Below are 25,338 nucleotides of genomic sequence, written 5' to 3'. Positions count from 1 at the left end.
GTAATTTAGTAAATAAATTATAATAATTGTTACAACATTAACACAATAATAGTTATATGTATATACACACATATGTACAATATACATATGTACATACATACATATGTATGTATATTGTTTATTGTTTATAGAAAAGAACAACAAACACACTGTTAGTGACAAGGGATTAAATTGTTAAATTAATTTTACTCTATTTAAAACAGCCAGGAATAATAAAAAAATTTATATGTGGGGCTATCAAATGCTATTTTTCACATTAGTTTAACAATTATAAAAAAATTAAAAAAAAATTGGGTCATTAAATTTCAATCCTTTAGAAAGAATTCGAATTTGTGTGGAAAAAAAGTTGAAAACAAATTAATGTCCTTTAAACTTAAGCAACATATTTTAAACAATTAAAACAAGTAAGAATTTATAGTCGGGCATGGTCGACCGACCATATGATACCCTACACCAATGATTATATTAAAATTTTTTAGTACTTTTTAATAAAATTTTTACCTTAATTCAGAAATATTTCAACAATGACAAAAAGGGGATTTTCTAAATGAGGGGTTATAGGGGGGGGGGCAGATTGTTAATATGGTCCTATGCTTAAAAATGTTGATACGTCTACATCATCAGTTATTTATGCAGAATATCATTGTGATATTCTCAAGTCAAGTTATTTTCTGAAGGGGACTTTGTATTGTAATGGGGCCCGATCTTTACGAAAATCAACAGTATAATTAAGATTAATAAAAAACAAAGTTTTGCCGATTTTTGAAGTAATACAAGAACATTTAACATATTTATGAGCTCAAAAGCCCTATTCGGGGGCTACGGTTGTATGGAGGCTATACGAAATAATGGACCAATTTTAACCATTTTTTATAGGCTTCGTCCTTGTGTCAAAAGAACAATTTGTGCCAAATTTGATCAAATTATCTTAAAAATTGCGCACAAGGTTTACAAGGACACACAGACGGATAGACAGACAGACAGTCAGACAGACAGACAGACAGACAGACAAACAGACAGACGGACAGACATAGATGGGTGTAGGACTAATATTTTTGGGTGATACAAACATCAGCACAAACGCACACTATACTGGTGTAGGGTATAAATATATTTTTAAAAACTTCATTTAAATTTTCTATAATTATGTTTTAAGCGGATACCACAGTCATCTTCAACCTTATACATATAAATTTATTTTGATCGCAAATGAGATTTATTTGATTCCGAAAGGTATAATTTGCCCCAAAATGGGCAAATCTACTGTCTAGTTAATGGACTAGTCTATTGGTATATTGGTTAATATGTTGTCCAGTCTATGTACTAGTCTATAAATAAATTATGATGGACTAATGTATTGTTAAATATAATATGGACTTGTCTCTTGAACTAGCCTATGGACTTATATATGTACTACTTTATGGTAAAGTTTATGAACTAGTCTTTTAGCTATCCTATCGACTAATCTCTAAGCCAGTTTATTGTAGTCTATAGACCACATCTATTGAGAAGTCTATAGGCCAGTTTATAGACTAGTATACCAACGTGTTCATAAACTAGTATTTTAACTATTCTATTGACTAATCTATAAACCAGTCTTTAGCTGTAGTCTAGTAACTAGTCTAAGACTTATTTCCTGACTCCCCTATATACTAGTCTACGAAGTCGTCTCTTGTTTATGAACTGATCTATATATCAATCTATAGACTAGTTTATAGTCAAATAGAATAAATAATAGATAAATATTGTCTAGTATATACACCTCTTTATTAAATAGTCAATATACTGTCCAACTAAATGACCACAGTTCAAAACAATGCGTTGTCTCTTTAACTTAAGCTACTATATACCTTTTACTTTATAATATTTTAATTCCTAAAATTTTAATAGTTTAACTAACACTATATCAAACTCTTATGTAATCTTATAATACAAATGTTTATTTAAATTTGACATAATTTTCGGCAATTTGTTAAACATGTAGTTATATATATAATTTACTTAAATTAAAGCTTGTTTTCTCTTTAAAATTTTTATGTTTAAATTACCAATAAGAGATTGTTATAATTGTATTTATTGTAAGTAGTGGTTTGTGTTCAATGTGTAGCAATATAATTTGCATATAACAAATACTTATATAGAAATTACGCAAATACATATGTATGATTATAAAATATTATACTAAGGAATACTAAAGTATATATTGATAAATTTAACATGGAAATTGCCTATATCCTTTTTGAGTTTTTTTTTTGTGCTCTCTGCCAAACATTAAAAGCATCCTATAAACACATTAACAATGTTTAATAAACATTAGCTGGCAACCAACAAACATAGTTAAACAACAAAGTATTTTGCCATAGACTACTAATACTAAAGCTTAAACATTACCTAGATTTTACCGTTATACAAACATCCATACTAGTAAATGTTGTACAGTATGCATATTTAGATATAAAGATATGTAGGTATATGAACCAAGTGTTGTAAAGGAAAATAGCCGACAATTTGAAATAATATACATGGATTTTATATAACTACATACAGCTATTAGTTGGATACGTTAGCAGTCAAGTCCTGTATACATTGAACGTCAACACCAACATTAACATTTACAAAAATACCTATTGTTTGCAACCTTAACACTAAGTACGGATGGCTCAATATAAATTTATAAAAAAATATCTAATTATTCAGCTTGTACTAAATGTACAGGGGATGTGAGAAAAATTCTCTAAAAATTATTGAAATTAATAAAGAAAGTCTATATTTTATAAGACAAGTAAGGAATTTTTGATCAAAGAAGGACCGATTCCTGGTACCTTGACTTATATCCTTCTAAGATTTATTTTAAATTTTATAGAAATTAACAGTTTTAAAAGTCTTCGATCAATCGTTTTGGTTGTCTTTTTCATTAAAGTATAAAGACCACAATAAAAGCAAATGTAGATTTTGATCATTAATTTGCCTCTGAACCTTTTACATATACATATGTTTTAACACACAACCCACGTATATTAATCCAAATATGTAGATATTTTTGCATAAGTTTTGTATGTTAATTTGTAAAATCACACAATACACATACATTTCTATTATGATTGTTATTATTATTTGTGATTTTCCACAAAATGAGAACACATAGATACAAATACACATACCGACTGTAATTATTTGAATACATTCATACATACATACATACATATGTATATAGAAGTTACAAAATATACAGAAAAAAACCTATCATTTGATACTTGAATATTTACATATACAGTTACATGTAAATTTAAATTTACAACTATTTTACTCAGCAATGCATTAATGAAACAATGCCATTACTTAAGATAAGATTGGATTATTATTGTGTATAATAATAATATGTAAAAGAAATAATAATAATAAATGATGATTATAATGATGAAGATGTTGTTGCTGATGATGATAATGACGATCTTCATAAAGACAATGACAATGGTAATCACAATTACAATTATAATGACGTTGTTGTTGTAAGTATATAAGAATATATGTATGTATGTATGTATACAATTGTATCTATCTGTATTGCTGGCATTGTCATTTGCTGTGTTAACTATTTAGCATTTGGTAATAAGCACAACAGCAGCAGTAAGAAGAAAATAAGAAAATTTATGAAGATTTTTATGTTGGTAACAAACCGAAAAACAAGAAAATTTTTATCACATTCATATAAACGTACTCTCGCAGTATACACAATTACACTTTTGACATCCTGTTAAAAATTGTGTACATGTATCAATCTGTGTATATATGAAGTGAACATGTGTATGTGTGTTCGTGAATAAGTGTGTGCGTGTTTGTGCAAAATCAGTGTTAAATATGTAGCAGGAAAATTTTTGGGAAATTACATACACAAATGACAATATTGTAATGTGTTATTTTCATTGTTGTTTGCCATTATCAACACTTGTAAGACGATGTGCCAGTTGTTTTGGTAATGTATGTATGTCACTAGTGTGAGCATTGTTTTCTATTTCATAAGCAGCAGCGGGGTTGGTTAATTAAGGACAAATGTACTTATGGTGATCATTTAAATCAAAAAGGATGACAGATTTTGCTTTTTAATATTGATTTTTAGGATAATTTGTTTATTTTTTAAAGCTAAGGAATTACTAACAGTTTTAGCTGGGGGTTCATTGACCAATTTCTTGGAATTCTGCCAAAGTTGTCTGTGAAATTCTAATTTTATTTACTGTTTATTGTTTGATCTTTTTTAAGATTATAGTTTTCAGTAAAAGTGGCTCATTAACCCCAGGATGCATGCTATATTATATGATTTTCTAATTCATAGGGAGCAGGGTTGGTTAATTAAGGACAAATGTACTTATGGTGATCATTTAAATCGCAAGAGATGACAAATTCTCCTTTTTAAATTTTATTGTTTGGATAATTTTTTTGTTTTTTAAAGCTAAGGAATTACTAATAGTTTTAGCAAGGGGATTATTGACCAATTTCTTGGAATTTTGTAAAAGTGGTCTATGAAATCCTAATTTTATTTACTGTTTGATCTTTTTTAAGATTATAGTTTTCAGTAAAATTGGCTCATTTACCCCAGGGTGCATGTTATATTATATTATTTTCTAATTCATAGAGAGCAGGGTTATGTTGATCATTTAAATCACAAGAGATGACAGACTATACTTCTTAAAGTTTATTTTTAGGATAATTTTTTAATTTTTTAAGCAAAGGAATTACTAATAGTTTTAGCAGGGGGATCATTGACCAATTTCTTGGAATTCTGCCAAAATGGTCTATGAAATCCTAATTTTATTTTCTGTTTATTGTTTAATCTTTTTTAAGATTACAGTTTTCAGTAAATTGGCTCATTCACCCCATGGTGCATGTTATATAATATGATTTATCAGCTTACTAATTTGAATTCTATGTCTAAAAAGACAAATTTTTGAAAGGGGATCATGGACCACTTCTTCAAATACTTTAATTATTCCGAATTACTCAAGTTGTCTTTTTGGGCTAACTAAGAAAGCAAATTTTGATCACTTTGTTTTAAATTGTAAAAAGTGGCATGTGAACTTAAATAGAAATTGTAAAACAAAATAAAGATTTTGCTTTTGAATAAAAGTGGCTTCAGTAACCCAGAGGTATTTACTTTATTATATGATTTATTAGCTTTCTAATTACAGTGTCTTATGTTCCCTAATAACTCAAGTTATCTCTTGTTTTGTTATCTTTATGTCTTAAAAAAAACAATGAGTGAAACCCCCCCATTTAACAACCCTGTCGTTATAAACATTATGGCATTTATTTGGAAAATTATATAAGTAATTTCTACAAGTATATATACATATATGAACCCACATACCTTCTTAATTTACATTATAACAACAAAAATGAAAAATAATAAAAACAGTCAACGATTTCCTCTCTAACAACACAAAATAATGCTACAAAAATAAGCGAAAAACATACTAGACTTTTTAATTTAAATAAATATTTGTTTGCTGTTATTACTGCGCTGAAGAGGAAAAATATCTAAAAGATTGTTTATTTTTCTAAATAAATACATATGCACAAATACAACAATACACACTAAATGCTATAAAAAGCCTATAAGTAAGTGTATGTGTACAGAGTGTTTAAGTGTAAATGTATGCGTAGGCATTAATGACAGGAAAATCCGTTTTGATAAACATAACCATTGAGAAAAAGAATATGAAGATATTGTTCTTGGTTGGTTGTAATATGGAAAAAAATCAAGAAAATCGTTAAAAACAATACCATAATTTAAATACAATTCTAATGTTTACAACGCATGCAGTCTTGGTACAATTTCAAATTCTATAAATGAAAACAAAAGTATGTGTAGCTGTGAACAAAAACAAATTTGTTTATATTTGTATGAATGCTAGAGTATTTGACTGTGATAAACTTTTAACCTTCAGCAACCATTATATGGCTTTTCAATTGTCATAAATATTGTACTAAATATCAATAAATGTATTCGTTTATATTTGTTTTTTAACAGTCTAGTGTCGCTTTCTTACCATTTGAGAGTATATGTTTATATGTCAGGGTATTTGGTTGAGTTGCTTTTTTTTATTTTTTATAAATTGAAAGTGTAAATTATTGCTTCAATATTTTCTGTTTCTGCTTTTTTTACGAAAATGACTTTAGAATTGTTTTTTATCTTTGTTAAAATCACATAAAAATTTTGAGATTCTTTTTTTATATATATGAGTATTTTTGTCGTTCTTGTCGTTGTTAAAGAAAACAATAAATATTGTTTAAAATACATTTTAGACTTTTTTCTAATGAATTTATTTCAGTTTTATTTTTTCTTTAGCAGCAGACACACATACGTATGAGTGTCATTTAAATGTTATTTAGACAAAAAATATTACTCATACGTCTGGGGTAGGCTGGTTTTAACACATGAAATATTTCATTGATTTAAAATGTATTATATTTGGTTGAAGATGGGATTGGATATTAAATGGATTTGTTGGTCTTTTGTTAAAAAATAACACACATACATATACACACAAATAATAAGTGCAAATAAAAATAGCAAATTTAAGTGGAAATTCAAACAATAGTATTTTTTTGGCTTTGTAATTTGATTAGTTTATTTGATTTTTAACAAAATGAACACATTTATTGTTATTTGAAATCAATCTTCTTAATGAAATGTTTCTTTTATAGATAAAAACTAGACAAGAAGTGATAATTTTGGATTTAGTTAAAAGATTTTTATTTTTAAATTTTTTAAAAATCTATTTTTAATAGACAATAAAAAAAGTTTGTAGAAATACCTTTTGTATCTAATTTAAACCAACTGTTAATGAGATTAAATATACATGTATTCCTCAATGAAACTACTTCTTTATCTTGTTGAAAACTGTAACATTTTGTAAAAATGTATGCATGATTCTCATCATTTTACAGTGGGGGAAATGTTGAAACTGAAGAAAAACAAATTTGCAAACAGTGAAGAGTAAGTATTGTCTAGTTTAAATTTTATATTTAAAACTCATTATCCCTCAGGCTGCGATTCTGGAAATCCTCAAAGTAGGTCAACTCTGGTATCTAAAAAATTGGTTCCTCTTTTCTTACAAATTCTTTTTTTTTATATCGACAACACATTTTTTCAGTCTTAAAAAATAATTATAAAACTATAGCATTACTAAAGCAAAAGTTATAAAAATTTAAAGTTAAAAAAGTTTTTTAAATTTTGTAAATAGTTTATTAATTACACATTTATTTTGACACTCACACCACTGTTCATCATTAATATTCCTTTATCGACTTATAAACTACACCCATAATTACTGAGAATTGATTTGATTTCCATTGGAGTAAAGCAACTATAGTACATTTCATGACTATAATACAGGAGTTTTTAAATCCTAAAATCTCTCAACAAGTATAAAATGCATCATGCTAAATAACGAGCTATAAAAACAAGCAATTCATTTCAAAATTAATGTCTTTTCAAGACACATTTCTTTCATAAAAAAATAAACTGCAATTTTGACTACAAAGTTTTTTTTTTATTTCACTTCAACTTTTAAATGTTTCTTTTAGCACCTTTGCTTAATCGACTGTTGAAAATAACTGCATGTAGCAAAAGAAAAAGAAGAAATGCCACACAATTATAACATTTGCAACTACTACAGGCAACATTTAAACGTACAAATATATTCAAACTGGAAAAAAAGCACTTAATCTATATTCAATAAATTATCATTTCATTTCATGTATTATAGATAGACGGACAGAGACAGAGTAATAACAGGCAGTATAAGTGGTTGGTTGGGTGGGTGTGCAGTGGTTAGTAAAACTATGCTTGTAGTATTGTTGGCTTCATAGTGTTGTATAATATGGTGCCTGGTTTTAGTACTCTTGATAATGTGGTAATAAATTATAACTATGAATATTCCCATTTCAAGTTTTTTTTTTGCTATTTTTAGAAAATTGCAATTACTATTGAATGAATTTTGGTAGTATATCTATTTTTTTTTTTTTTTTTGATAACTGACATTAACAAAGTTGGAAAATCAAATAATAATAACAAATCGTTTTACACTTACTTAAAGGTCATTTGTAAAGTTCCTCAAAAAAAAAAAAATCTTCGATATTGTCATTTACAGGGACATGCGAGTTTAGAAAAAAAAATCCTTCAATTTCTCTTAAATTGTAATAAATGATAATTACAGTTATACAAAAGAAATAATTATAATTAATTTCGTATAAATTTTTTTAGAATTTTTTTTCTATTACCCATAAATATTTGTACCATTTAGTGCTGGCTATTAGCATTATTATTATTATTATAATGTGGGCGGTGTGGTATGTCTGTTGGTAACCAGAAAATTATTTTTAGATTTGTAGCCTTAAAATCCATATGTATTTGACAGCTTTGTCTATCGTAGAGCTACTGGAAAATACTCAACAATTCGCTCATTCTTTAATACATACAACAGTTTTTTCTTTCTTGTTCCTCTACAGCCAAAAGATGAATGAATTGCCACAGCCTGTCAAGCCATGATGTGCGAGTGCGGTAAGGGATATTGGAATTAGGTTAAGAATGATAATGATGTTTATTTGTTTGAGCTGTTAAACTCAATCAATTACAAAGCAATTTGTACAAAAGATGACGTGGAAAATGATAAAAAATCATGTTGTATTGTTGTTGTGTTTTTTTTGTGAGTGAATGAAATCCACACTGTTTAACATTAACTTACGCTCGAAATATATGTTTGTATGTATATTTTTTATGGAAATTCTAGACAGCTTGCTATGTAATGGAAAAAATAAAAATCTCAGGTCATCTCAAATGTACGGAAAACTCAATGAAAATTATATTTAGCAAACGAAAATATAAGAAAAACAAATATTAACATGGCTGCCAGAAATCGTATTAGCAACAGTCTTATTATAATCATTTCCAACCAGTTACCGACAACCTTAACAAAATCATACTCCCTCACTCTTTTCCTGACAAACATATTTATCCCCATATTGATATAACATTCTACTCAAGAAATATAAAATCCTTACACACGCACAAAAACAACACAGCTAAACATAATAATTTTATAAATCAGGAAAGCAAGAAAAAATATAAAGAAGGAAAATAACCTGACAGCTAGCATACCCATCAAGTGGACGTGGGCTGTTAAGGAAGTATTTTTAGAAACTACCTTCCCGTAAGTTGGACTATAGAGTGAAATTTTTAATGATCAGGTTTAGACATTAGAAGTAACTGTAATTGATTAGTTAAAAATGACAATTTAATTGCAATTTAAGTATTACTTATCAAATTAAACTTACTTGTAATTATAATGGAAATATGTACTAACAATTACAATTACTATTAATTGTATTTGTTTTTACATTCCAATTACAATTATTTTAACTGTAATTTGTAGTTCTCAATTATAATTACTTAAATTGTAATGGAATTACCAATTACTATTAATTGTATTTGTTTTAACGTTCCAATTACAATGATTTTAACTATAATTTATAGTTCTCAATTATAATTACTTAAATTGTAATTGAATTACAATTATTTTAAATGTAATTCAATTACAATTACTTAAATTCTAATGCAATTACAATTACTTAAATTGTAATGCAATAACAATAATTTAAATTGAAGTACAATAACAATTACTTAAATTGTAATGCAATTACTTTAATTGTAATTTTTAATGATTACTATTACATTGGCAAGTACATTTAGGAGTAATTGTTAACGATTAGTTTCGAAAATTTACCAATTACTATAAATTGTATTTGTTATCACATTCCAATTACAATTATTTTAACTGTAATTTATATTTCTCAATTATAATTACTTAAATTGTTATCGAATTACCAATTACTATTAATTGTATTTGTTATTACATTTCAAATACAATTATTTTAACTGTAATTTATAGTTCTCAATTATAATTACTTTAATTGTAATACAATTACAATTACTTTAATTCTAATTGATAAAACTATTTGAAAGTAATCATTATACATATTTTTAATGATTGCTCTTACATTGGCAATTACATTTAAGAGTTAGTTGTAAACGATTCGTTTTCCATTGCAATTACTTGTAATTGTATTATTACCAAGCCTGGTAAGGATCCTGCATTTCAGATTACTTATACCACTACTTGAACATATTTTATTTCTAGAAAAAAACACAATTTTATATTATTGATCTTGAGATTTTATCTCCAAATTTCTTAAACAACCCTCCAACAGCTTATTGTCTTAACTATATACAATTTTTGTCTTTATACTTTAAGTGTATTTTTGTATTTCGTTACACTTAGATAGATTTGATTTGTCTATGAGTGTATGTGTAATAAATGTTAGAATGTATGCACGTTTACATGTATGTATATTTGCTATAATATAAAATAAAGTTACTAATCTTTAAATGAAATGATAAATGTTCCATACACTTCAACTCTGCGTAAAGATTTAAGATGGAACAAAATCAACAGCATAAAATAACAAATAAATGTGGAGTGAAAAAAAGAGGAAATGTTTGAATTGTCTGTGACATGTTAAAGATAATTTTTGTGGGATTTTTTACGATTAGTTCTATTTTTTTTTTTTTTGCTCTTTCTTGTCATTTTCATTTTTATTATACCATAAGAGGTTTTTAGTATTGCATAGAAATCCTATTTTTTCTAATCTTCCTCCCCAAGACATAAAAATAAATGTCAATTCCTTAACAACCAAAAACAATTTAATTTAATTAGTTTTATTTGCTTTTGCCACAATTTGTTTGATATCTTTTTTAATATCAAGACAAACGAAGGCATACAAAAAGATAATTACTTTATATTTTATCTCTTAAGCAAAAACAATTTTATAAAAAAAAAAAAACATTAATTCTTGATCCTGTTAATGATTTTTTATTTTTCAATTCTTAAGTCTTTTGTCATTTTATTACAAGTAATATTAACAATTAATGTAATACACTCCCTCTCAAGCGTAGAAAATAAGTAATGGAAAAAACATTAAATAAATTAATCACTTTGTTATAAATTATTATAGTCATATAAATTATCATTGTATTTCCTTATAAAAGGAAATAATTAATATCACTCATACGCAGTGTTATTCACCAACAATTCATTCATTCACTCATTCATTTATTTATTCATTCATTAGCTTACACACTTACACACACACACAAGAAAATTTATTTATACACAGACTGACTGGCAAGTAATTTAAGAGAGATACAAAAACAATAATAACAAGAGCAAAAAAAAAATCATAAAATAAAAACAACAACAACTATCATGAATATAAATCTTTAGATGGTGTGTTGTGGTTTATTGAATAGAGAGTATGTCTGTAACAGATTAATTAAAGGAAACTATATTATCTCTGTCTGTCTATACATAAGCCAGAGAAAAAGGACCCAAAACATACAAATATATGTAATACGTACATATAGTGTGTGAGGATTATTTATATCTGTCATATTTGCTCGGTCTGCTGTATTAAAGCCAATTAATTATAGTTTTAAAAAATGTTTTATTTTTTGCTAACAAAAATTTAAGTAAAATAGCTACATATTTGTTATTTTTAAACAGACTTTTGTTATTTTCTTAAACAATTCATTTTTGTTTTATTAAGACTTTTGTTAAGACTTTTATCTGCTGCTAAGTAAGTAAAGTGATTAGTTTTTCTTTTCATAAATGTTTTTCTCTTTTTAAAATATGTATATAAATAAATTTTATTTTAAACATGTTTAATACAGCCATAAATTTGTGAAACAAAAAAAAAAAAAAAACATCATTACATAATTAGTTTTTAAGTTTATAAATAACAAGCTATTGTACTTGTTGATAAAATAATCTTTGAGGTAAAATGTCTAATAAAATGCAAACTGTTGGTTAGACAAAAAAAATTATAAAATTTTCTTAATGAATGTCTCATAAACCAAATTAAAATAAATGACTATTTTCAGAATTTTTAAATATTGTGATAACTGATTTAATAAATTTAATAATCTGTTTAAGATATATAAGTCAACTATTACAAACTACAGACTTTCATTGTTATTATTACTGTTATTAAACTTTTGTTTTTATGACAAATTTTTACCCTACAACACGTCTGAGAAATTCTGAATAAAAGCACTTGTCTTCAAATGATTTATTAAAAAACATACTGTTATTTCTTCTATTGTCTGCACTGTACATCATGGTAATTAAACTTTCTGTTAGGTTTAGGTTTAGAAAGGTTATGTACCATAAAAATATACAAATCCACTCGTAGACCATAAGGACGATCGTGATTCCCTTCAAAGAGTGAAGGTTCAAAATTAGAGAAACAAAAAACACTACAAGAAAACCCAGAAAGAAAAAAGAAGATAGGGAACAGGATAGAAATAATAATCAAGTGCCCTAAAGACTGAAGAGATGAGAGAGAAAATCTTTGTCTCCCTATAAAGCCCAGTAGAAGAAGTGACTAATTCCCTTGACAAAACCTAGTAAACTGAGAGGGTCAAGAACCACAATATCCCCCATTTCGTCATGGTACCTATTCTCTAGCCATTTCAGCCTGAGATCCTGTATCCTAGGAGAGTATGCTCGATCGACTCTATTTTCCTCCTCATCCTCGCATCCGACCTGCAATAGTCCACTTACTGACAAAGGCCTTATCTGAGCAGTGTCCCGTTAGCATCCCTATCAGAATACTTAGACTGCATCTATCCAGTCCTATAAGTATTTTGGTAGCAACCATATCAAGTTTTGGCCATAGGGCCTTTCTCCGATCTACTATTCCAGGACTGGTTTATGATGTCACGGAATCTTTCGAATATCAACCTATATTACAAATAGCTAGTTTTACCATCCCTTCGTCCGCAATCTCATTACCATGCACATTGCAGTGCCCCAGCACTCAACACAGTCTAATGACAAACAGTCTCACAATGTCCCTAAGGGCATAACTACAATCTACAACCAGGCGCGAATGTACCGTAAGAAAAGGCAATGCTTTGAGAGCAGCTTGACTATCAACATACTATAAATTGTCATAACTGACCCCGGATCGATATGATTCCGTATCAGTTCTGTTGCTTTCCAGATTGCTAGGATCTCTGCTTGGAAGATACTACATTTGTCAGGGAGTCTGAAGGACCGTTTTATGTTGATATCAGCGATATAGACACCGGCACCCGTGCCGTTCACCATCTTGGACCCATCAGTGAAAACTGCACGCCCATCAAACTACTTTTTGTTACTATGACGAAAATCTAGTTTAAATTACTTAGCAGGGAAATAAGTTATATAAACGTAGTCTTCTTATACATTCTATACTTAATGTGTGCCCTGTACGTTATAGTAATTAAACTTTTTGTTACTATGACGAAATGAGTTTGCAGGGAAATTAATTTCATAACTTATATAAACGTAGTCTTCTTATATATTCTACACTTAAACCTTATTCTACACTTAGCTTATTCTTCTATTGTATTCACTGTACGTTATAGTAATTAAACTTTTTGTTACTATGACGAAAATCTAGTTTAAATGTAATGTAACTTAAAAAAAAAGTATATATATAAGTAAAAGTATTCTACTTATATATTCTACACTTAAACCTTATTCTACACTAAATTAAAATGTTTGTTACTATGACGAAAATTTTGTTTAAATGAGTTTGCAGAGAAATTAGTTTCATAACTTATATAAACGTAGTCTTCTTATATATTCTACACATAAACCTTATTATACACTTATATAGGTTATTATTCTATTGTATTCACTGTACGTTATAGTAATTACACTTTTTGTTACTATGACGAAAATCTAGTTTAAATGAGTTAACAGGGAAATTAGTTTAATAACTTATATAAACGTTAGCTTACTCTTCTATTGTATTCACTGTACGCAATTAAACTTTTTGTCACTATGACGAAAATCTAGTTTAAATGAGTATTAGTTTAATAACTTATATAAACGTAGTCTTATTATATATTCTACACTTAAATCTTATTCTACACTTAAATCTTATTCTACACTTAAATAGCTTATTCTATTATTGTCTCCACTGTACATCATAGTAGTTAAACTTTTTGTTACTATGACGAAAATCTAATTTAAATGAGTTAGCAGGGAAATTAGTTTCATAACTTATATAAACGTAGACTTATAAATTCTACACCTAAACCTTATTCTACACTTAGCTTACTCTTCTATTGTATTCCCTATACGTAATTAAACTTTTTGTCACTATAACGAAAATCTAGCTTAAATGAGTAGGCATTTATTTTACACTTAAACCTTTTAAAACGTATTTGTATTTATTTATATACAAAACCAAAATCTCTTGATATTCTTTAACATACTTTTAAATATTATATTAATAATAATAATCGAAAATCCCTATGACATTAGTAAGCATATTTCCTGATTGACATAAAACAATTTCTCTAAAGCCAGCAAGCAGCACATACAAAATTATTTACAATTTTCCACAGTCACATGCCAAGTAAAAATCAGTCAGTAAGTCTACCTTGGCAAAAAGTGATTTTATTTATAGCTTGTTAATGTTGATTTGTAGTTGAATTTCATAATAAAAAAATTGTATACCAAAGAATTATTTGTTAATCTGTCACGTTTTTTAAATACAACGCGAAAATATTTTCAAAAATTCAATAAATAATAACCGACAAAAAAAACAACTGTAAAACTCATATACCTGACTAAAACCTTACATAAATAAAGTTTAACATTTGAGACAGCAGCTCAAAATATAAAGACTAAAGATTTGTAAGCCAACCACGTAGCTATGGTACACAGAAGTCTAAGGTAGTAAAATGTGTACTTTTTTTCTCTTGATTAGAAAAAATTGTAGACAAAAGATTTATTGATAGCTATCATTAAATAATTTGACATTTGGTAATATGTGCAGTAGATTGTGTTATAAAAATTATTAATGAAAATTGTTTAGAAAGTTTTTTTTTTATGGCTTAAATTGTGTTTATCACAATCTAGGAAAACAATTTCATAGTTGATTGAAAAACTAGAGAAAAAAATCATTTTTTAAGAAAGAAAACTTACCTATCGTAGTTATTAAAGTCAGTGAATATAAAAATGCTGAAGCATAAGTCCATTTATGAGTGGGCGGATTCATTTGAACTCCAGGCTGATGAATTTTTGATTGACGCACTGAACGTAATAAAGTATCCTAAACAATAACAAAAAAAAGAATGAGAAATAAGAATAGAATAGAAATAGATAAAGCCAAACAGAATGAGCACCAAACCAGCAGCACAACAAACAGAATATAAATTCAATTTTAAATGCATCGCAAAACGGAAATAAAAATCATCAATATCACGTACTAGATAACTCAAAATGTTTGTATTAAAAAAAAAAAAACTACATACATGTTGAAAGTATATCTTTAGTATATGTAGTGCTGTTGGTTGTGTGGGTGGTGAGTGCATGAGTTTTTAATATAACTAAAACCAAAACTAACCTGAAAATGTTGCACTTCCTGAGCAGCCAAACGTGTCCAATTCTCTTTGTATAATATATTCAAATCTTCAGTAATCGACCACAAACGATCAACCGTTCTAAAAATACAGAAATGAAAAAAAAATATATATTGTATATAAAGCAAACAATAATGCATTTATAGATACTTGTATATATAGATACAGATATATAATACAGATACACAAATTGTGGCTTTAGGTTTTTTTTAGTTTTTTCTATTGCAATTCATTGTTTGTTTTTCGTTTTTTGCTTGCAATTGTTTGCAATATATAAATATAAACGTAAGAAAGATATAAATAAATTTAAATTCAAATTTGAGTGCAATCAAATGTAAATTCAAATACATACATATAACAACAACAATATGGCAAAATAATGAGTTTTTTTTTTGTGTTTCTCCCCTTACTACAATACTTTTAAAATATTACAAATTCTTAAACAAATATGCAAAATGCTCTTTAACAAATCAAATTTGCACAATTTTTAAAAAATTGACTTTTAAATTTGTGTTTTATAAGTAAATAATTTCAGTAAATATTAGTTAAATTTTATCTTTGAATGCACAAAGAAAAAAATTTACATAACAAATTAAAAGTTATTTAGTATAAATATTTAATCAGCATGATTGTTGACTTTGTACACCTTCATTTTTCAAAATATATGAAATATATAAAAAAAAAAATTAAAATTCAAACTAAAAGTCATCATCATATAGAACAGATTTGATTGGAATATTTATAAAACCATAAGAGAGGGAAACCAGATAAAACCAGTTTGAATATTGCGGTAGAGTTTATGTATAAAAATATAAAATAAAAATTTGCAATTTGTGGGTGTGTGGGTGAGTGAGTGGGAGTTTAAAAGTAATGGCATTATGCAAATAGTTAACATAACATGGACATATTTAGTCAATGTTTTTGAATACACACAAATTTATATATTGTCTATAATAAAGAATTATATTTAGCATACCCTACAAGGGACCTGTGTTAGCAGAGAAAAAAGTAAATAAATTAGATTTTTTGGTTTAGTCAAATTATTAATTAGAGGTAGACAAAAAATAGGGTAAAAATAACAAAAATATAAAAACTTTATAGACTTTGCTTTAAAAAGGTGGTACTTGAGAATAACAGCAATGAACTTGGAAAGCAAATAGCTTTAAAAAGCAACTGCAAAGTGTGGAAGACATTAAAAGAAGTTTGAAGTACTTCTAACAGGATTAGAGAGCAATAAACTTAAAAAAGACTATTTTGGAAAAACATCAAAAGATGATTGAAGTATGTATTTGTTAAACAAAACTAATGTTTGTGAACTAAATTGTAAGTTACAAACTATCATTTAATAATAACTGTAGGGTATTAACAATTCAATAAGCATGTCAAAAAGAATTTGTGTATTTATTTGTATAGGAAAATGTTCAATTGTTTCTGAATGTGTAATCAAAAGTACACACATACAATATGTATATAAAATCAGTAAATGTATATCCATGTATATGTATTGGTATGCAAATAGTTGTGTCATATGAATTTAAATGTACTCTCGTATTTAACTTAAATGTTTATATTGTTTAGTAATGCAAATTTATTGCACATTTTGTTGCTGTTATTATTATTGTTTTCTCTTGTTTTATTAAACAAATATACACATACACACACACACATACATACATAACCAACAGCAGCAGCTTTACAAATGTAAATAACAAAATGCAAAAGAAAACACATGATGAAATCAGGAATACAAATATTCTTGCAACAAAACCTAAGAAATATTGCAAAAAACAAAAAAGACAACACAAGTCAATGTTGAAAAGCAAATGAACAAAAAATGAAATAAATCTTCTTCAAAGTTACTTCCTTATGGAACTAAAAAAAAACATTTACAATTTTGTAGAAAAAAATAAGAAAAAAATAAAAAGTTTTCAAAACATGATGTATTCATTCTTATAGGCAACGCTTAAATAAAAAATATATAAATATAAAGGTAAAGGAAGTGGGTGGAAAAAAAACTAGTAAATATAATAGACTGTAAGTCTATAAAGTACTTAAGGTTTTAAGTTTTCAATTATTATATAAATACTCAGACAAATAGACTTAACGTGATTCGCTAGTAATAGAGTTAAGCAAAATTGCATGATGGAAAACATTTTAAACTGACAGCAGTTAATCTTACTAGACTAGGAGTTTAAATTCTAACAAACACCAGCAAGAGCATAATGTTTGATGGAAAATAAAAGTTTTGGAGAAAACTATAATAACTTTTTAAATTGTCGGCCCTAGAAGCATTATAATAAAAAATGGCTTTTTTGGTGGGAAATGAAATTAATTATAAATACTTGTGTTTAATACAGCGCGTTTAAAGAAAAAATTGACTTTCTTCTACAAAAAACAACTAGCAAATAGTGTTTAATTGAAGTTCTTTTCTGCATTTTCGTTCTACTATGCATTTTCAGCAGAAAATAAAGACCTCTTTGGTTTATACATAAAAGATCCCTATTCTGTGGACTAGTCAATTAACTAGACTATTCCATTGATAATTTAATTGAATAGTCAATTAAGTATGGACTCGTCTATTGACTTGTTTATAAACTATTCTATTGACAATTCTATGGATTAGTTGATTGAATGTACTATGAAGTAGTCTATGCGGCAGTCTATGCTCTAGTCTATGGACTAATCTAAGAACCACTGAGGCAGTGTATGGTCTAGTCTAGTATATTGACATAACTGTGTACTAGTCTATGATACAGTCTATGGTCTAGTCTAAGGACTACTCTAAGAACCTGTCTATTCTATGAATTAAACTACTTAGTAGTTTATAGACTAGTATACTTAATAACTTATGGACTAGGCTATTTTCTTAACTATATATCTACTGACTATTCGATGGAATTATTCTATGGACTAATCTAAGAACCACTGACTAGTCTATTGACTAGACTATGGACAAGTCTATGAGGTAGTCTATGGTCTAGTCTATGCCCTACTCTAAGAACCACTGACTAGTCTTTTGATAAAACTATGGACTAATATATGAGGCAGTGTACGGTCTAGTCTATGGACTAATCTAAAAACCACTGACTAGTGTATTAACAAGACTACGGACTAGTCTATGAAGCAGAGTTTGGTCTAGTCTATGAACAACTGACTACTATACTGACTATTCTATTGATAAGACTGTGGACTAATATATGAGGCAGTGTACGGTCTAGTCTATGGACTAATCTAAAAACCACTGACTAGTGTATCGACAAGACTATGAACTAGTCTATGATACAGTCCATGGTCTAGACTAAGCACTACTCTTAGAACCTGACTATTCTATGAACCAAGCTATGGACTAGTTATTTAATAGTTTAGACTAATATAGACTAATATACTTAGCAATTGACGAACTGGGCTATTGGCTTAACTATAAACTACTCAACTGACTATTTGATGGTCTTATATATTGACTAGTCTATAGACTAATCTATAGAGTAGTCTATTGACTTTTTCTTGGACTATTTTGTTGATTAGACCCTGGATTACTATATTGACTATTCTATTAAGAGGTCTATCGGTTAATTCAATGATTAATTCTCTCTGAACAACATATTACTATAAAGATAAAATTGCTATTAAAGACAATTATAAAAACTATTTTTAAATATGAATTTTAAAAACATTAATCTTATTTAAAAATAAATAAATCCTTAACATTTTTCTGAGAATAATTCTACTTTTTCAAATAAATTGTATAAAAATGTACATGCAACCCTACCACTACAATAAAAATATATTGCTATTGACTTTTTAGTTGTAATTTAAATAAAAATAATAATATATTCCTTTTCCACTCAAGATGCAAACAATATGTTTAGATTATTTTAGGTTTTCTTGCAACGTATTTTTGTGGCAAAACAAAGAGAGAAAAAAATAGGAAAAACCAAAGAAAACCATTAAAATTGAAAGAATTGTATTGAGAGTATTCTGCAATGAATTTAAATGAAAATGACATTTAGCAACAATTCGTTGCAAGTAAGTAAAAGGACAAATCTATAAACAAAATTTCTTTAGCATACAAGAGTACAATTGTTATATTTTATATACAAAAAAACTGCATTTGTCAACACAAAAGTAGTGGAGAGAAAAAAAAAAAGAACTTACAGAATGCAACCACATAGCCTCACACATACATATGTACGAACCACTTTTTTGGGAACAAAAAGAAAACTATCAAAAAAATATAAAATACGAAAAAAAATTAAAATTTTTTTAACAAATAAAATAAAGAACAAGAAGAACACAGCGCAGCCCATAGTATGAACAATGTTCATAAAACTGAACTGAAAAGTTGGAGGAATCAGAAAAAACGAACTGAACAAAAATATATGTATGTAACTCCATATGTCTGGCTGCTATGTCTGTGGCAGTTGCATGTGTATATAAATTTAAAATAAATACAAACTTTATGTTTGTGTATAAAAGGATACATGTATGTACGGGTTTGTGGTACATTATTCAATATATAAATATTCTGTGTATGTATATTAAAGAAACACAAGTGTATAAACATACAAATATATTTTATAACATGTTTTGTACAAATGTATGTATATACGTTTATGTATGGATGGGGATTTAAATCTATGCAAAATTTCATTATATAAATACAGCCTGGGTAGACAGAAAAACAGACGTATGGACGGACGTTTATTCTAGTATGTATATAGAAATCTATATTAAATCTTGTATATGTGTGTATTCAGTTGTACCAAAAATTGAGATGCTCAAAATATAGATAAAGCTGGCCTACAATTTATATTGTGCAAAATTCCATTACAAAAAATTTTTTGTTAAACATTTACCACATTAAAATTGGATACATTAGGGAGATTCAGTTTTCAGTTGATATATATATATATAGGTGTCTTGAGAATATTAAATGGAAACCGAAATGAAGAATTGTATTTAAAATAATTTTATATTAATTTAAGTGAAATCCCTAAAGAAATTTCACAGATTCTCAGGGCAGGTGAAAAAATTTATAAAGGGAAAAGGTTTATATGCACGAACATTAAGCGATTTTTGGTTACTTGCTTTAAAACAGTGATACACAAAGAGCTCTCTTTTTTAGCTATATTGTTCTTGCTTACACGCCTAAGTATACACGCCTAAAACAGTTTGAGGTCTAATTTGGAACTTCCTCCCCACTACTACTACTCAAAACCGGTTTCCGAAGAGAGTATTAAAAAAACTCGCTGGCTGGTGTTAGTGATACCCAAAGAGCTCTCTTTTAGCTATATTGTTCTTGCTTACTCGCCTAAGTATACATATTGTATATAAAACATAAATAAACTCAGTTTGAGTTCTAATTACCGGTGGCCTAAGAGAGTATTAAAAAAGCTCTCTGACTAGTGTTATTTGCTAAAAGTGGGAGCAAGAGTACTATTTGTCAAGCCCGGTTTTAAAAGATTAAATGCGAAAAGTATTGCCAGCAACCCGAATTGCTAAATAGTCCATGCTTAAGATACATTTTTTTTAGAATACCCCCTAATATTCTACATTTGAAAATAGTAATATTTAACTATTATTTATTTAAATACATTTCGCATTTCAAAAAAGAAAAATATATAAAACTAATTTTGGCACCCAACACTAAAGAGGACAACATCTCAGCAGTACCACAATTAACTTTAGATTAAACACTACTATGTAAAAAGGCATTTTATCTCCCCTTGGCTAACCACAGATTCTCTAACAAAACTAAGTAACCATTGGTATTGTAACTAGATCTCTTAAGTATTTGTGTGTGTTTTTTTTTGCTAGTTTGTTGTTGGTCTGTTTGTGTTTTTACTTCAATTAAATTCCTGTACATTTTACTTTTGACTATTAAAATATTACAAGTTTGTTGTTATTCTTTTTTAGTGTTAAAAATATTTCTTTATTCCAGTAAAAAAAAAAGAAAAACAACAACATATTATTAAGTAGTAGTAAATTACAGAATATATTTGCCAAATACATGCACTTGTAAATACATAGTTCTGTTTTATACCTGCAGTACGTGGAGACCTTATCTCTAAAATACTTAGGAACACAAAGGCAAATGAATTCATTACCAAGCATCCCAACTCCAACAAATTATATACAAATATACCAACTAAGTAGTTGGATCGTTGGATACATTGAACACCTATAAAACTACTAGGATTACTCTATTGTCCTTTTTATTAGATTTTATTACTGTATGTAGTTGTTTATTTGTTTTTTTTAGATTTAACCATAGTTTTTTTTTAGAATATCTTTAGTAATTTCAAAAAGTACAAGCACAAGATTTAGAAATATACCAACAAAATATTAAAAAGAAAAATACACTTTGTACTCACTTATGCATGAATGTGTCCCCTCTCTCTCTCTCTCTGTACGTATGTTTGTATGAGAGGATATGCAAGTATTATTTATTTATATATGTGTATGTATACGTGTGACTGTATTGCACACAGGATAATCCACAATATACAAAAATTACAAGAGATACTAGTGGTTGTTCTAACTGCACATTTTTGTACTCATTGCAGAAGGTCAAATAAGTTCCTTTTAACTTGAGTAACAACAACAGAAACATCAACAACTGAACAGAGAAACGGAAATAATAATGAAAAAGAAAACTCCTTGTACATATTCATGAAATTAAATCAAAAATAAAAGGAAATTGAAGAACGGAAGTTACAGTGGTCGACTGGTTTAGGCTAGTTTAATGGTAATTTGTTTTTCAGTTAAATAAAATGGTCATTTAAATAATTATTTTTAAGGAGAATACAAAAGTTTAGAAATAATGTAATATTAAGACATTCCAATACTTGGAAATATAATAATAGAAATTGACCAAGGGGGAATGCAACTTGTTGTTTTGTGATAGAAATTTACCAGATTATACTCTTTGTAAGCCAATTATTGGAGACTTTAGTTTCATGAAAGAGAAAACAACTAAATGAAACCAGTTATGGGCAAACATATTACATTTATAACTTTGTAAGGACGAATGTACTTCCCAGTGATATAAATCAAAAGATCTCTTCCACACAGGACCTTCAGAAGACCTTTTAAGTTATTCTTACAAATAAGAATGTCTTAGCTTATTGCCTAACTCGTCTTCAAAGACTCTCAAATCACTAAACATTTTACTTTCGTAAAATGCACGAAATTTTCATATTATGCATGAAATTTTCGTAAATATTATGAAAAAAAATAGTTACGAATATGGGTAAAAAATTCACTAAATTAGGAATTAAGGAAAAAATAAATATTCCCCTTGTCAGGAAAAAAAAGCTTAACTACAACTACTTTCTATATTTCTATACCGCCACTAATAAGGAAAAACGATGTCATTTTAACAACCAGCCAGTACACAACAATTTTATGTATGTATGAATTTATTTCATATTATGATGAACAATAACACAAGAGTTGAGAGTTAGAATAAAAAAACACACAAAAACGACTTGGATATATAATTGTGTTTTATGAATAAAGACAAGATATATTTAGTTTAGTTTATACCAGGGAGTGCACAACAAAGTGGTTTGGATATGGGTTCAAAAAAAATACAAATATAAATATAAATAAATAAATAAATAAATACAAGAATAGAAATGAGTAAGTAGTATATAGAGTACGTTATAATAAGTGTGTGTACTCAGGCATTGTCATTTTTTTATTTTTTAGTTTATTTTTAGTTTTATGTTGTTCTTATGCCATGTTGGAGACATTTTAATCATGCACATCACTTATTTCTACTAACAGAGTTTGTTTGTTTGTTTGTGTGTAAACGAAATGCAAAATAATAATAAAAACAACAACAACAGCAACAAAAAGAAAATCCAACGATCCAACCAACATTATGACAACTAACAATGATGTACGAGTATTACATTCTGCAGACACATTTTCATGTAATATTCATTTGTTTTGCTTATTTGTCTTTGCAAAAGTCCAGCTCCTAAGTATTGTTATACTATATAGTACTTGAAATTTTTGTACATCGTCATCAGTATCATCCGCAGTAGCAGCAGCAGCAGTATTTCTCTTTATTATGTCTAAATACGAACTCTATGCTGAAGTTATTAGGTTTTATTTATTAAATTAAATACAGCTACAAAATTTCTACAAATGTATGAAAGTACCCTGCAATTCTAGATGTTTGCAGGGAACTAAATATTAAGTCCAACTATATAAAAGTGTATATGAAGTGTATGAAACTCTACCAAAATTTAATCCAAAATTCGATTTTTTGGCTGAAAACATAAAAATCCATTTTCGGGCTACACTAGAAGAGCTAGGGCCAAAACGTTGAAAATCTGTGATCACTTGTATTTCCCACATAAATTCGATTTTTTGCCTGAAAACATAAAAGTCCATTTTCTGGCTAAACTAGAAGAGCTAGGGCCAAAACGATGAAAATCTGTGATCACTTTTATTTCTTACCAAAATTCGATTTTTTGGCTGATAACATAAAAGTCCATTTTCTGGCTAAACTAGAAGATCTAGGGCCAAAACAATGAAAATCTGTGATCACTTGTATTTCTTACCAAATTTCGATTTTTTGGCTGAAAACATAAAAGTCCATTTTCTGGCTAAACTAGAAGAGCTAGGGCCAAAACGATGAAAATCTGTGATCACTTTTATTTCTTACCAAAATTCGATTTTTTGGCTGAAAACATAAAAGTCCATTTTCTGGCTAAACTAGAAGATCTAGGGCCAAAACAATGAAAATCTGTGATCACTTGTATTTCTTACCAAATTTCGATTTTTTGGCTGAAAACATAAAAGTCCATTTTCTGGCTAAACTAGAAGAGCTAGGGCCAAAACGATGAAAATCTGTGATCACTTTTATTTCTTACCAAAATTCGATTTTTTGGCTGAAAACATAAAAGTCCATTTTCTGGCTAAACTATAAAAGCTAGGGCCAAAAGGATGAAAATCTGTGATCACTTTTACTTCCTACCAAAATTCGATTTTTTAACTGAAAACATAAAAATCCATTTTCTGGCTAAACTAGAAGAGCTAGGGCCAAAACAATGAAAATCTGTGATCACTTTTATTTTAGATTTTTTGGCTGAAAACATAAAAGTCCATTTTCTGGCTAAACTACAAGAGCTAGGGCCAAAACAATGAAAATCTGTGATCACTTTTATTTCCTACCAAATTTAGATTTTTTGGCTGAAAACATAAAAGTCCTTTTTCTGGCTAAACTAGAAGAGCTAGGGCCAAAACAATGAAAATCTGTGATCACTTGTATTTCCTACCAAAATTCGATTTTTTGGCTGAAAACATAAAAGTCCATTTTCTGGCTAAACTAGAAGAGCTAGGGCCAAAACAATGAAAATCTGTGATCACTTTTATTTCTTACCAAAATTCGATTTTTTGGCTGAAAACACAAAAGTTCATTTTCTGGCTAATCTAGAAGAGCTAAGGCCAAAACGATGAAAATCTGTGATCACTTTCTTACCAAAATTCGATTTTTTTGGATGAAAACATAAAAGTACATTTTCTGGCTAAACTAGAAGAGCTAGGGCCAAAACAATGAAAATCTGTGATCACTTTTATTTCTTACCAAAATTCGATTTTTTGCCTGAAAACATAAAAGTCCATTTTCTGGCTAAACTAGAAGAGCTAGGGCCAAAACAATAAAAATCTGTAATCACTTGTATTTCCCACATAAATTCGATTTTTTGGCTGAAAACATAAAAGTCCATTTTCTGGCTAAACTAGAAGAGCTAGGGCCAAAACGATGAAAATCTGTGATCACTTGTATT

At 27.8% G+C, this 25,338-nt stretch overlaps 1 protein-coding gene across 1 annotated transcript in view; it reads right to left on the bottom strand.

The window, feature by feature from the left end:
* LOC119601541 overlaps positions 1-25,338 on the bottom strand; it is an 89,242-nt gene that overhangs the window by 12,189 nt on the left and 51,715 nt on the right. The window contains 2 exon segments of the mRNA XM_037952534.1: positions 15,099-15,225; positions 15,520-15,616. Coding sequence (XP_037808462.1) covers positions 15,099-15,225; positions 15,520-15,616 — 224 coding nt within the window.

The sequence above is a fragment of the Lucilia sericata genome, unplaced genomic scaffold (genome assembly GCF_015586225.1).
Source record: "Lucilia sericata isolate MDLA Ls3-8-SP2 unplaced genomic scaffold, ASM1558622v1 Contig000006F_arrow, whole genome shotgun sequence".
Lineage (NCBI taxonomy): Eukaryota > Metazoa > Arthropoda > Insecta > Diptera > Calliphoridae > Lucilia > Lucilia sericata.
This window is presented reverse-complemented; position numbering and strand designations above follow the sequence as displayed.